Here is a 14,793-nt window from a genome sequence, read left to right as displayed (position 1 = left end):
TTTGGAACAAGCCGGGGTGATTAAAGCATACATGGATGACTTCTGTAGCATCTCGGTTCAGAAAGTCAATGCGGGCAACTTATCCCTGGCATCAAGTCATTGTTGGCTCCCCCATCATGAACCTTTGGCAAAAGGTAAGAGACTTGATGACAGAATCGGGGGATGAAGATGTGATATTCTAAACTCCTGCTTACCTAATACAGTGTTGCATGACCTAAGCAAATATCCCCCTGGGGGGCCAGCGTAATGATAGTACCAAGATGGCGTTGGACAAAAACTGGAGAGTTTTCACTTTGGTCATCCCATCGTCATATGAGTACTGAGGAAAACACAATTCAGACAGGCTTGTGGAGGCGTATTTGGAAGTTACCGGTACCCCAAAGGTGTCGAATGGCACGGTGGCTTACTACGAAGGATTCATGCAATCTGCCAATGCCCCGACGCCCGGGCCCGGTGGGACGCTCTCTTACCAAAACATGCTTTGAATACCGCCCCCAGGACTGTTGCAATTTTCTCACATTCTTGCACAGGAGGCTAAACGTTGCATGAGGAACTCTCGCTAGACACGACAAGGGCATTCCATATAGCTTCTCTTTCTCCTTGCACTTAACAACTAACCTACCAGAATAATCGACTTTGCGATCCAAGAACGGAAAGCAACAAATAAAAGGAAAGAGAAATAAAAACACAACGACAAAAAAGAAAAAAACAACAACAACATCAAGAAAACGAAGTATAATATCAAGCAAAGACTGCCCTTCACTAATTCAACTAAGCATAATATATAATAAGTAATGAATTAAATGTCATCAGAGTTGTTTTTTTTTTCAGCATTAGAGTTTTTTCTCCGTGTATTATAAGAAATCTTATAAAATAATCACATTATTCACAACTTATGAAGAAATTATTATGAAATTTTATATGACATAATTTATTACAATTTTATTATAACTGTATTACTATATACGCTTTTGCATGTATAGATTCCAGTCAATCAAAAAATAAACAAATTGAATTATTTGCAATTATGCATTGGAAGAAAATGTGACTGTTTATGAACTTTACATGTATATTAACTTTTATAAATATAAAAAAAAAAAAGAAACAAAGAAAAACAAGGAAAAGTATAAGCAAACTAGTCCTGTCAGGTTGGTATTTAACATGATTATATGCTAGTTTGGAATAGCTTATAAATAACTTTTCAATCGTGATTTACGAAATACGAGATAAATATATGAGAAGAGTTTTGCTTCGACTTACGTGAAACGTGTTTGTAAGTGATTTCAATCACGATGAAAAACAGGGGCTATATTTTCGAGATCTGGACCCACACTTTTAATTAAGAGGTTACAAACTCCTATTAATTAAACAAAGTGCTCAATGATGAGCTGGACAGTTACATAAAATACGCGCACATTTTAGTATTGTACCCAATAGGATTTGGAATCAAATCTTAAATATATGAGTAATTTTTGATGAAGGTATATGAAAGCTAGGTTTAAGTTATTAATTTAGGTTTTTATAATTTATAAAATTATACACTTAAATTGTATACAGAGCACAACAACACCATTTAATAATTTATATATATATATATATATTTAAATTTATCAATATTCAATTCTTATAAGCTCATAACTCATTTGCTCAAAAAAAAAAAGTTCACAACTCGGCTTTCATAATCTCAGATCTCATTACTTAAGTAAAAGCCCAATCCCACCCAAAGAAGCTAATCCATAAGCCCAAAACCCAATTGACCCATTTTCATTTCCCCTTTCAGATTTTGAAAAAGTACAATTTTCCCATAGGCCTCTCAATTTATTTAATTTTTAAAATTAAATTTTTATTTTTGGCCCCAAAACTCATCCCATTTTCCAGTCTCTTTTCGGCGGCACACGCACAGCCCATTTCCCACACTCTTCTCTTCTTCCCGCCCCACCCTCCACCTCGACCCCAAGCCCCGCCCGTCGTTCCCACTCCTGCCTTCATCCCTACCCCTTTCTTGAGCTCCCTACTCTTTTCGTTGTCTTCCTACCGTCAGCAACGACTGGGAGGTTTTGAGGTCTCCATGCCGTTGCCTTCCACTTGAAGAAGATCAAATCCTAGTGTTTGTGAGGTTACTGCAGTTTCTCAAACCCAAAACCCTAACAATTTTCTTATTATCCATCAATCATTCTAGTAAGATTCCTTATACTTTTCTGGTAATGATTTTTGGAGGTGAAAATGAACGGGTTTTGGATTTCTACTTTGGATCTCGGTATGTGGCAAAACTGGATAGACAAGCAAAATATTATTAGGTGAGAATTAGATCTTGAAACCTATCATTCCTTTGTTAATTATTTTTTTCTCGTTGGGGTTTGGTTGTGGAATGCATTCGTTTTTGTTGCAACCTAACAGGAAAAATCCCCTGTTGAATTCAGTCTTAGGTATCATCGTTGGTCTCACATCCCTCACCATTGTCAATCGCGAGGTTCTTCTCCAATGTTGCGATGCTGCCACTGAGAAAATGCAAACATGTTGCTCATTTTTTCCCTTTCCTCTTCTGTCCCATTTTTACGTTTATATTGTTTATAACGCTTGATGTATTTTCCGGAGATATTTGCAACTGAAATAGTTATTGGCACTCAATTTGCTCTAGATGCTGTTCTGTGTTGTTGGACTTTGCTAGACATTCCTAATCGTTAGTTGTTGTTTTTGTTAATAAGTTTGGCTTTCTCTTGATCTGAGAAGGCTCACAAAAAGATAGTCCATCTGCATCCTTTTTTCATTGAATCCTTGGTGCACTGTGCAAAGATGTGGACATCAACTTCAAACAAATCGGTATTTCATGGTTAATAGTGAGAGGAGTTTATGCTGCAGCCACAAAGGCAACAAATTGGTTTTTCTGGCTGCCTGTTGATACATTCATCTTATCATCATCTTATTTTAATATGTGTCACAGTCTGTTAATTCATGTTTATAACTATAAAAAATAGATAATGACCATTATAAATGCATTTAAATGTTCATAGACGAATATTTATACCTTGTTGGAGAAGCTTCCCTTGCAACTCACATAGGGAGGCACCATCTTGTTACTCTTACATTAGTTATTTTCTTTTCTCTAAAACTAAGCCTGCATCTCCAAGCAGCTTGAGAAGAAAAGTTTCTGCCTCCTTTGCTTAGCATCATAGGCCTATCGAACCAAATCGTTGTGCCACCCAGCCTGTACCCTTGAATAATCACAGTAACTTAGCTGAGTTAAAGCTTGCTTTTTTGCCCAATTTGAATCTTCGGGAATTCTATGTTGCTTTGTCCTGCTTTGTATGTGTGAGTGTATGTATAGTACATTAACATAAAACATGATGGGTTTGGATGATGGGCTTCCACGGAAAGACACATTCAAAAATATCTCTTTGTTTCACGGGAGACAAATGAACCACTTTATTGATTGTTTTTAGTTATTTGTTGAAATTGAATTGACTCTCATCATTGACCCATCATTTCTAATGCATCTTTTTAATAAATTTGTATATAGGAGAGTTTAAGTGTAATTTTACCTTAAACGAATAATCGATTAGGACTTGAGATTGCAGACTGCTATCTCTCTCTTTTGCATCTCCAAGAGAAATTCTTAGTTCATGGAATGCTAGAGGCTCATCGGCAAATTCCACGAATCCACATGTTTTCCAGATAACAAAGTTGTTTTTAAGGCTAGCTAAATGTTTTCCACATGGATGCTTAGTTGTCAAAATAATCCAAGTGTTCACCATGTCAGCACCCTCTCAGAATTAAAAAAATGTTACATCTCGCTTTGAATTAAAAAATGTTTGAGGATGTAAAATTATAAAATATTTAAAATAACTGTCATTAAAATATTTTTTATTATTTAATTTTTTAAAATATTTCAACATATATGTAATAAAAAAAATTAATATATTCAATTTTGGTTTCTCCCATATATTATGGATATTTTATTTTAATGATTTAGCATTATCATTGAAAATATTGAAAATATTAATATAGTATAATTTTTTTCATTATAATATTTAATTTAATTTTAAACATAATATATTTTGATACAAGTGTAATAGCATTTTAGTCATTCATATAGTTGCTTATTTCCTTTCCTTTTTGTTTTCTTTTATTCATCTAAACACTAAAGATGATAATATTCTCTCTTCAGTTTTATCTTTTCTGTATTTTCTCTCCTCCAATTTTCTTTCCTCCCAATTTTTCTTTAGTAGTGACCCATTTAGAAGAAATTCTTACAGATTGTTTTTTATATTTAGAAAATCGACTAAAAAGTTTTCTACTAGAAAATTAATTGTAGTTAGTGTCTAGGAATCAGTTTTTTGGGTGGATGTAATTCTTTTTTAATTGTGTACAAATTATTTTTTGAATATGTGAAAATGTCTATAGTTAAAGATAAGTTTAGTCTTAAATTTGAATTTTATAGATAAAAAATTATGTTAAAATATTTTTCCTCAGGTGGGCACCCAAATTAGTTTAAACTTAAATTTAAAGTAGCTCCTTTTTTTTTCTAAATTAAATAAACGGCAAACATAGCATTCTGTAGCTTATTAGTATCATTATTGAGCGGCTTTGGTTTTCTAACTAATAATTATGAATAGATACTGTTGTGAAAAAGACTCACATGAAACAACAGATTGAAGAGAGAATGACATTTCAGCATTCTTTTTTAAAACTTTAATTACATCAAAACATGGTAAATTCTTTAAAAAAAAAGGGGGGGGGGTTAGGTCCTTAGTAGGAAATAAATTTTTCGAGTGTACAAAATTGCCTCTCTACACTAGTATCAACACTTTCAAAATCATCATCCCTAGCGTCAGCCCTCACTAATTTTTTGGTCAAATTGTTAGTTTTCATAGAATTTTTAATTTTAGTTTCTGTAATTTAAAATCATATTTTTTTAGTCACTATAACTTTATAAGGATATGGTCTGAGTTTACGCAGCTAAATATGAAGATCACAACATGAATTTATTAAAAATATAAGAACCAAAATCAAAACTTATTAAAAGTATAGGAATCATATGAATTTTGATTTTATTTCCTTTAAGTACAAAGCTTGAGATTTGATTCCTATACTTTGTGATATTAACTCAAACCAAGTATTTATGAAACTATGGGAATGAAAAACCATGACTTAAAACTGTAGAAACTAAAGTCCAAAATTCAATCAAATAGCAAGGACCAACAATAATATTAACTTTTAATTTTTCTAGTATTTATTTATTTTTATAATACTTCACTTTGATTTTAGTGTCAATTATAGAGTTCATTTCTTCAAAACTCATTCTTAATTTTTTTAATACTCACCTTTAATTGTCTTAATATTTATTTTTTATGCACTCCAATGAAAATAGATTTTGTTATGTCGATCATAACAATATTGGTTGTCCCCATTAACATGAAGCATCATATGACGGCGAAGTAATATAGAATATATGAAAGTTCGGGTTTTGTTGATGACGATGACTTTAATTTCTAAAGCTTATATTACCTCCAATCCTTAATATAAGAGTTTATTAAACTTTTAATTAGTCTTAAATATAAGAACTTAATCCACCTTATCTCGCTCATATTTATCCTTTTTTTTCTTCAAAATAGTCATTATAGTAGTTGTACATGTTAAATACTCTATCGAATGATAGTTTTAGCTAATATACATGATTAGGAAGAGTATTTTAGAAAATATAACACATATTTAATATAAATAACTAACTTAACAAACTTCTTTAATCTAATCAAATTAATCAACTAGCTCTTATATTAAGGATCAGGATAGTATATAATAATTTATCTATTATTATTATCATTATAGGAGGAATGAGCATATATGAAGTAATTATATTGACAAAATCAGCAAGCTAAATCTGCAATTAACGTGTCCCTCCACATAGCCATGAGAAAATGACATCTGAGGGGGACCTACTGGAGCCTATTTGTAAGTATGCAAGCTGTCAATATGCATGACCACACAACGCTAATGCCAGTTTTACTGGCAAGGAACAACCGTGCTTAACAAGAGCATCCATGACAAATTTTGAACGTCCATTGTGGAGGAAAATTCATATATATGTTTGCTAACTTTGTTTTCTCTGCTAATATAAACCAGTACATCAATGTCTTTTGATGGGATAACCCCCGATGTAATTCATGCTGCAAACTCCTCCGGGAATACCAGAATTTCGTTTAACTAGGATGTAGCCATTGAGTCCCCACTGGGGTCCCCATGAATTTTTGATTATCTAGTAGTCTATTCCCCATGAATTTTTGATTATCCAGTAGTCTATTCCATCTTCAGTTGAACCGTATCCAACCGCTAGCATATCATGATTAGGTTTTCTGAACCCTCTGCATTCATCTCCTCTAAAGATTCCCTGCCAACAAAAATAAGAAAACAAGTTTTCAAATGTGTTCTATGGTAAAGTGGGTCAATGAAAAAGAATTACATTTGTATACTCTTGAAATTCTTTTCCAGCATAAATTGAGACGCACACTGGTTGCTTAGCAACCAGACATCGAAGGGCACTATCGGCTCCATAAACCAGCTATGACAGTCATCGATTGTGATGCATTTTTTTTCCAATGGTAGTGCTTAATTAGACTAACTGGGTAACTGGGTACATGAACACATGTATATTTTCAGGATCTTATTTTATTTTTATTTTTTTTCCCAGGAAAAAAAATAAAAATAAAATAAGATCCTGAAAATATACATGTGTTCATGTACCCAGTTACCCAGTTAGTCTAATTAAGCACTACCATTGAGGAATAGCAAGGACCGTCTTCTGCGGTGTAAGGATAATCACTCTCTAATGCAATGCCACCGTTCTTTATGACATACTTAAATGCTCTAATAAAGCACCTTCCATCGCAGCCATTGCAGGTCTCATCACAAGATACTAACTGCTGCGCAGAAAGATCCAGAAGCGACTGTGAAGATATTTGGTGGATTCCTTCTATGGCTCCAACAGCAGCGAAAGCCCAACAAGCACCTAGAAAAATGAAACTAATTTTTTGTATTATATGCTAGAATTAAGTTGCATATAATAAAAACTAACATTACCAATTTAAACTTACCACAATCTAGGCCTTGGTCTTTAACTTCAGAAACAGCTCCTCTCGTCCCCCAGTCAATGGCAGAGGGAGCATCCGGACATGATATGTCATCTAATTCCATCATTTTCTTCGCGGGATTGCCTCGCATTTCGTTATTAAATGCCCAGCAAACATCTATTCTGAGTTGCAATAGGTTTTTATGACTTATATCAATAATGTAAAAGTATAAACTATATATGTATTGTGCTCAGGTCAACTTGGCTTTTAAGAGAAGAAAAATGACATACAAGCAATTCTTCTCCACAGTGATAGCAAATCAACAAAGAAGTGCATGCACGATGAAGAACGCTACTTGAGCTAGTATGTATAATTATCAGGATTTTCATTCTTTTTTTCATATTCTAGCTTCTATTAGTTCAAGTTGCTTTTCTTGTGTGGAATTTCACTAATATTGTGTATACAACCATAAATATAGGATTTCAGGCATATTTGGAGAGTGGATCAAATTCAGAAAGCCACACCGAGATCCGGTTACTTTGGTGAACTCAGATCTGTTGTCTCATAGCAAATGCCCACGGGAGGAAGAACAGAGAGGGGAGGGAGGAGTAGTTCTCAGGCGGTTTGTTACTATGTCTTCAAAAAATGAGAAAACCACTTCCACATACCCATCCACTTTACAATAACTATTTCCTCACCTTTTCAATTTAAACAAAAAATTGAAATTCACAATTGAAGACCCAAATGTCCTATTATTTACATCAGAGTCCAATGTTAATGGGCTTGGATCCAATCCACCAAGGGTAGACTAGCTCATTTTCCTACATCTCCCACTCACACTTGGTAGATTAGATGTCGTGGATCTACTCTCTCTCTCTCCCCCCTCAATTTCATACTTAGTGCTTTGCCGTGATCGCATGGGCATGACGTCTTCACTTAGGTGCCTATACTAGAAATCCTTTTATAGGACCAGCATAAGCACCCTCTCCTTCGTGTAACTTGAATTTTAAAATTATGCCTCAGATGTCCCAGATTTACCTATATTCACTTTTTCATGGCAAATCTAATCCCTCTCGAGTCAATGTTTGATCCAGATTACCTTTTTTGTATGTCTAGTGTCTATACTTACGACAACAAAATGTCATAAAAGACATGTCGTAGACACTAGCATAGATGTGTATATCGCAGTTAACCTTTCTTTCGCCCAAATATCACTTTGATATGAATCAATTGCTTTCTTAGTATAATACCTTACATCGCATCTATCATGACTGTAGGAAACATGCTAAAGTAGTAGTCACTGAAACATATCTTTGTGATATTGTCAAAGTCAAAGGATATTATTGGGAGGATTGTTCCTTCCTTGGGACTCACATAGCAACGAAGCAAAGATCTTTCACTTGCTTCCCTTTTGCGGTTCTCCTAGCACATGTGGTATGAAATATATGTTATGGTGTTACTCTTTTACTACAAGAGCATATGTCGTTTTGGACTTATCATTAACACCATACAGATTTAAGTCCAGACACACTCAGTATCTAAACTCAAATTCTTCAACTTTGTTCATATATACAACTTCGACGTTGAAGAGTTTGTTATCTGGTTACAAATATTATAGAAGTGGGATTCCAAGCTTCGATCCAACTTTATTTATGTGGATCTCATCTTGACTTGCTACACTTTAGTCAAGACAATATACAATTTGTGTTTCTTTCTTACCATATCAGCACTCTCTGCTACTTTTGCTGGTGAACAGAAATATCTCGTCTTTGCTCACTCCACTTGAGCGTCAAAGGCGGTTGCCCATGTGAAAGAGCCAACCTTTTTAACCTGTATGACATACTAGACATTATATACTTTCAGACAGATACATAAATTGATGACAAAAAAAAATATAATTTCATTAATTATAAAAGCATATTATATAGGGTCTACATATTACACTTTACGCATACTAAGGGCTTCCACATGTTTTTTAAAAAAAATTTCTCGCCTATTGGCTTTATCAAGGGGTCTACTATCATACATTTGGCTGAAATGTATTGTACAGTAACAATATTTTGTGCTATATAATCTCTAACAAAATTATACTTGATGTCAATATGCTTGGTCTTGCTGTGATACTTGGGGTCTTTGGTATAGGCTATGACTGCAGTATTGTCACAGTATACTAACACTAGATTGGTACTCTCGTTTTCAAATCTAAGGTGTTCTATAAATCTTTTTAGCCATAAAACATCTTGCACTACTGCAATGCATGCCACAAACTTAGCTTCTATTGAATATAAGGCAATGCACGTTTGCTTCTTGCTGCTCCAACATATGGCGCCATTGTTTAGCAAGAATGTATAACCTGAAGTTGACCTTCATTCTTCTTCATCTCTGCCTACATCAGCATCAGAGTACCCGACAAGGCACAAATCGCTTCCTTCCCAGCACAATGCATAATTAGAAGTTCCCTTTAAGTATCTCAAGATCCTCTTCACTACTTTCCAATGCTTTTCACCGGGGTTAGACTGCGATCTACTTACCAATCCCACTGCATAACGGATATCTGGTCTGGTACATATTATTACGCACATCAGACTCCTAACAGCACTGGCATATGGAACTCTTTCCATCTTCTTTTTCTCAGACTCGATTTTGGGACACATGTCAGGACTCAACCCTACTCCAATAGCAACCGAGGTATTCATGAGATTACAATCTTTCATGTTGAATCACTCAAGAATCTTGTTGATGTAATTCTCTTCCGAAAGAGAGAGAATTCATTTTGAATGATTTCTTTGGATCTTAACTCCAAGTATATACTCTGCTTTACCCATATCTTTCATCTTAAAATTCGATAAAAGCCATTCTTTAATAGCTACTACAAATCTAGACTATTTCCAGCCAATAGTATATCATTTACATATAAGAATGATATGAAAAAAAATACCCTCAAACCACTTAATATAGATGCAATGGTCTTCCTCTATCATTTGGAAGTCATATAAAGTTATTGCTTTGTGAAATCTTAAATACCACTGTAACACCCCGAATTTTATGACTTAGGATGAGCAGAAAAGAGAAAATTTATTAAAATTATTTATTTGCCAAATAAATTGGGGGAAAATTATGGAATATTGATTTTTAAGGTTTAGAGACATTTTGAAAAAGGTATTTTCCCCAAAAATGGCTTACATAATTTTAATAGATAATTTTAAGAGAAAAATGGTTTATCTTCTCTGAAAATTATGGAAAAATAGTTAGAGATTTATATTTAATCTGAAAATTTTAGGATAATCATTTGGGATAGTAAAGAAGATAGTTGAGGTATAAAATCCTTAAAATGGGTTAAGGATTAATTTTTGAAATTAGGAGCTATTTTCTTGAAAATTTCATAAAAATAGTCAGGAATTGACTTTTGATCTGAAATTCTTAGGAAAATTATTTTATGGGTCAAAGAAGCTAATGGATAAGAAAAATACATTTATGATATTTTGGTTTAATTTCTGGATATATCTTATATTTCAGAAAAATAGGAGAAGGATAAGATTGGAGGAATAATTATATTGGAGGGCAAAATGGTCCAGAAACTTTGTAATACACGTGCTGCCTTCTCTTCAAGCCATCTGAATCCCTTCTCCATTAAACAGCTGATCACCCATGCATTTTAATTCATTTCGTCGGTGTTCAAAAGAAAAGAGAGAGAGACGAGAGAAATAGAGACAGACCGAGAGGAGGAGGAGGTCGGCGACGGAGGAATTGATCAGAGGGTTTTCTCCTGCATGCAACCTTCGATTTCAACTAAGGTGAGCCTCCTGAACTTCCTTCCACTCTTGTTTTCTCCAGTCTGTGGCTTAATAAGGTGCAACGGTTGACTGACAGAATTTGGTTAGTGAGTAAAACTTCCGATTAAAGCTGAAAATTTATGACGATGAAAGAGTAGAGCTTGTTGATGATAATGGAACGTGTTTTTCGTCTTGCATGTATGGTTTTTTTTTTTTGTCCTAGTTCTGGGTTTAATGAATCAAGGAAATGGCATCTGATTTCTGCTAGTGTTGAGGTGTCAGATTGTGCGGGTTTGAAGGAGAAAATATGTACGCATATATTAATCGGCTTGCATGTAGGTTCCTTGCTCTGTTTTTGACTTACCGAAATAGGGGTTAAGTTTTGAAGTGTTGGGTGTCGGGTTCTGACAGTAAAGAAGTAGTGAACACAACTGTATAAATTTTCTAGATTGCATGTGCTGTTGCTCTGGTTTGTAGGTACCGAGACAGGGGCTGTTATCTTCTTGAAGCCGCTGGTTTAGTTTTGGGATAATGGAGAGATATGAAACTCTTAAATACCAGAGTAACCGAGCTGTACAAATAGATATAAATATATACACACACACATACGGATGCCACGCTGCTTGGAATGAGGTTTTAGAAGAGGGGTGTGGGTGTGCAAATAAATATATATGAATTCAATTGTTGTGAATGTTGACCGTGGACATTGAGAGTAGGTGCGTGTTGTTATTGCCATGAAGAGAGATAGGAAAATGAGTTAGAAAGCTATACTTGTGTGTGTGTGTGTGTGTGTTTGTTAGTGACTTCCGGTACGGGGGTTTGTTACTTCTGGATGTATGATTTTGGGTTCCTTAAATATTCAGATTAATGAGGATCATAGAGGTTAAAGGTGTGAACCGTGAGAATTATGGAAATTGTGAACGGTTGAAGTCTATTTCCAAATCTGAAAATTCTTTTTGAGATTTAAGGTATAAGGCTAATTAAAGATGTATTGGAAATAGAATATTTGTGTGCTAGGACTTAGAAGATTATGGAGATCATGGCTGGAAATAATTCCCATTGATATTTTCTGGGCAAAATATTGTCCTAATTATTCTATCACGCTTGGGGATTAAGGAATAATTAGTGAATCAATTTTATTAAAGTCTGGAAATTTGCTGGAGAAGGAGAAAAGCCATGGAGTTTAATGGAAAGAACGATTAAGAACATAAAGAATAATTATACATGTGTGTGGCTGTTCGATTGTGATATGAAGAATGACTTTGGAAGCTTAGTGTTGATGTGGAAATGTCATTTAAATAATTAAATTAGAGTGCAGCTTTAGAACTTTGATAGTCAAAATTTATTGCGAGGAGAACCATGCGTGGTTTATTCTTAAAATTTTGAATAATAAGTGATGACTATCTAATGAATTTGTTATGTGATAGAACGATGAATAGAAATGCTGGAAGGTTGGGGACTTTAGAATTTTGAAGGAGAAAATTGATTAGAACTCTAAAATGTGAAGCTTTGAACTAAGGGATACTTTGATATGAGGAAGTATTAAATCATTGGAGTTTATTGATAAAAGAACCTATAAAAGGTTGAATTGAGTGATTTAGCTATTGCCCTTCAATCTGGAATTTTCTTTTAGATTTAAACTAAAGGATTGTATGGATTTGGAAAGTACAACGATGGCAGTAACTTGATCATGCAAAATATTGGTACAACTTGTAAACTAAAATGAATATAGTTGAGTAATTGTAAATGTTTGGGTGTGTCTCTCGGCCAATCATAGGGTTATGGTTAGAAGTAATGTGATTGTATTAATATCTTCAAAAGTCTATGAAAGAAATGTGAGGATTAATAAGGGGAGAACTTAAGGAATGTCCTTAAAATATAATAAATAGAAATAGTATTTTTGACCAAGATGACCAGTTACTAAGAAAAGTAACTGTTTGGGTTGAGATAAGGATAAGGAAGGAAACCCTCCACAGTGAATGTATTAAATAAGAAAATTGTCCAGGATGACCAACTATTAAGTAAGGGTAGAGATTGAAAAAGATTGGGATTTAAAGATAGATATCTAATTTATGAATTATTGTTAGACCAAGCCCTAACCTACGCTTACTAATATAATAGGTTTTGATATCTGTAAGAGCCCACCGAAGAAGCTAAGAGAAAGGAAGTAAGTAAGATTTGATTTTGAAGCGGAAGGTTCAGGTAGTAGTTCTTTCCTACCTTACACTTGTGTATGATTACTGCATGTCTGTTTATGCCATATTGCTGTTTAAAGCATGAGAACATGTAATCCTTAATTCCTTGCATGAATTTTTAGTCGTGATCACGTGTAGCTGATAGACATGGGCTAGTATTTGGCAATTATTTGCGCATTATTTATTCAGCCTGTCTATATGTCATTACGCATAAATGCTTAATTGTATTAGCTTGCAAGGTTATGTTCCACCTTGGCTTGTTTTGCATGCTTTATGTGATCTGCATATGTGTTTGATGGAAATTACTACTACGGGGATTCTTCGGAATCTCACCCTCCAATTTATGATGAACAGTGAAGGCTAGTAGCTCAAAAGACAAGGAGGTTGTTTAAGAAGAAGGTAGGCTGGTTGAAGAGCAGAGATACCTGTTATAATTCTGTAAATTGTATAGCAAAATATATGGGCAAGTAACTTTACTTGCTTTATGTAAATATTATTTTATATTCTTCATAAGCGAAAGAGCACTGTCAAGTGCAGGTATGTGCAGTCAACCAAAATGGTTGCTATATTTTTAATATAATATTATAAGATTGCACAGTATGAAATCATTCTGTGTGATAATAGATTAAGTTGAAAGTAGGATTGATTGTGGATCACTCTTTAATTATTCTAAAGGTTTGAAATTTGATCGACGAATTCTAATGTTGAGGGGGGGAAAATTTTTCATGTATTTTCCCAGGTCGGAAACCTGGCATTAGTGATTTCATAGACGTTAAAATGATCCTATTAGTACCTAGAAAGTTAGGTGTTGCAACCACTACCTAGATGATTGTTTCAATCCATAAATGGACCTTTTAAGTTTACAAACTTTGTTCTCCTTTCCTTTTTCAATGAAACCTAATGGTTGTTCCCATATAGACTTTTTCATTCAAATCACCATTCAAGAACGTGGTTTTTACATCATCTAATATAATTCCAAGTCTAAACTATTTATTATTGTCAGAATAAGTCTAATAGAGTTGAAATACACAATAGGTGAGAACGTATATTTATAATCTATGTCTTCCTATTGTGTGTATCCTTTTGCCACTAATCAAGCCTTATATTTGTCAATCAATCCATCTACTTTTCTTTTAATCTTGAAACCCACTTGTTCCTAATGGCTTTACGCCCTTTTGGTAGATCAACTAACACCCAAACTTAGTTCTTTTTCATTGAGTCTATTTCTTCTTCTATTGCTTTCTTCCATTCCCCCCTGGCAGGACTTGACAAGGCTTCTCATATAGAACGGGCCTCATCATCCCTTTTTTGAGTAGAACTAAGAAAGATTCGCCTTCTGTTTGAAAGTGTCTTTTGGGAACACTTTCCCTTTTACTCTTCTGATAAGAGCTGCTTGCTTATCTTTCTTTCTTTGTTCAGGTCTCGGTGTTAACCTTTCTTGGCTCCCAATCAGATTGACACACCTAGATGATTCTGGTTTGTCAATTTGTTCTACACTGTCTTGTTCTTGTGTTTCATAAAGAGAGAACATACGGCCAACATCTCCTCTATTAGGAAATTCAGTCTCAATGAATATTGCATCTTTTGATTCTATTTCAGTCACCTTTCCATCTTCATTTTCACCATAAAAACATATTCTTTGATTGTTCAAAGTACCTTATAAAGATACATTTCTTTTCTCTAGGATCCAATTTTCCATGCTTATGGGACCTTTATAGATATACGCCGCTAACCCCTTAGGTCTTAAAATGCTTACATCTG

General features: G+C 34.2%; 1 protein-coding gene across 1 annotated transcript; it reads right to left on the bottom strand.

The window, feature by feature from the left end:
* Positions 1-6,253: 6,253 nt before the first annotated feature.
* Positions 6,254-7,215, bottom strand: LOC114731273 (vignain-like). The gene is made up of 3 exons (XM_028918417.1): positions 7,089-7,215; positions 6,771-7,003; positions 6,254-6,385 (listed from the first exon to the last, which is right to left on the bottom strand). Exons 1-3 carry the CDS (start codon positions 7,213-7,215, stop codon positions 6,254-6,256), a joined length of 492 nt encoding a protein of 163 aa, XP_028774250.1.
* Between the last annotated feature and the right edge of the window lie 7,578 nt (positions 7,216-14,793).

The sequence above is a fragment of the Neltuma alba genome, unplaced genomic scaffold (assembly GCF_004799145.2).
Source record: "Neltuma alba isolate B1F8T4 unplaced genomic scaffold, ASM479914v2 tig00012817_pilon, whole genome shotgun sequence".
Lineage (NCBI taxonomy): Eukaryota > Viridiplantae > Streptophyta > Magnoliopsida > Fabales > Fabaceae > Neltuma > Neltuma alba.
Note: the sequence above shows the minus strand (reverse complement) of the source record. Positions and strands in the feature narration are given on the sequence as shown.

Excerpts from the sequence above, each read along its gene's own strand:
- LOC114731273 (XM_028918417.1), bottom strand. The coding sequence starts at position 7,215 with ATGCGAGGCAATCCCGCGAAGAAAATGATGGAATTAGATGACATATCA. Across the intron at positions 7,004-7,088 it reads AGACCAAGGCCTAGATTGTG|GTGCTTGTTGGGCTTTCGCT; the intron begins GTAAGTTTAAAT and ends TCATTTTTCTAG. Across the intron at positions 6,386-6,770 it reads GTCCTTGCTATTCCTCAATG|GGAATCTTTAGAGGAGATGA; the intron begins GTAGTGCTTAAT and ends TTTTGTTGGCAG.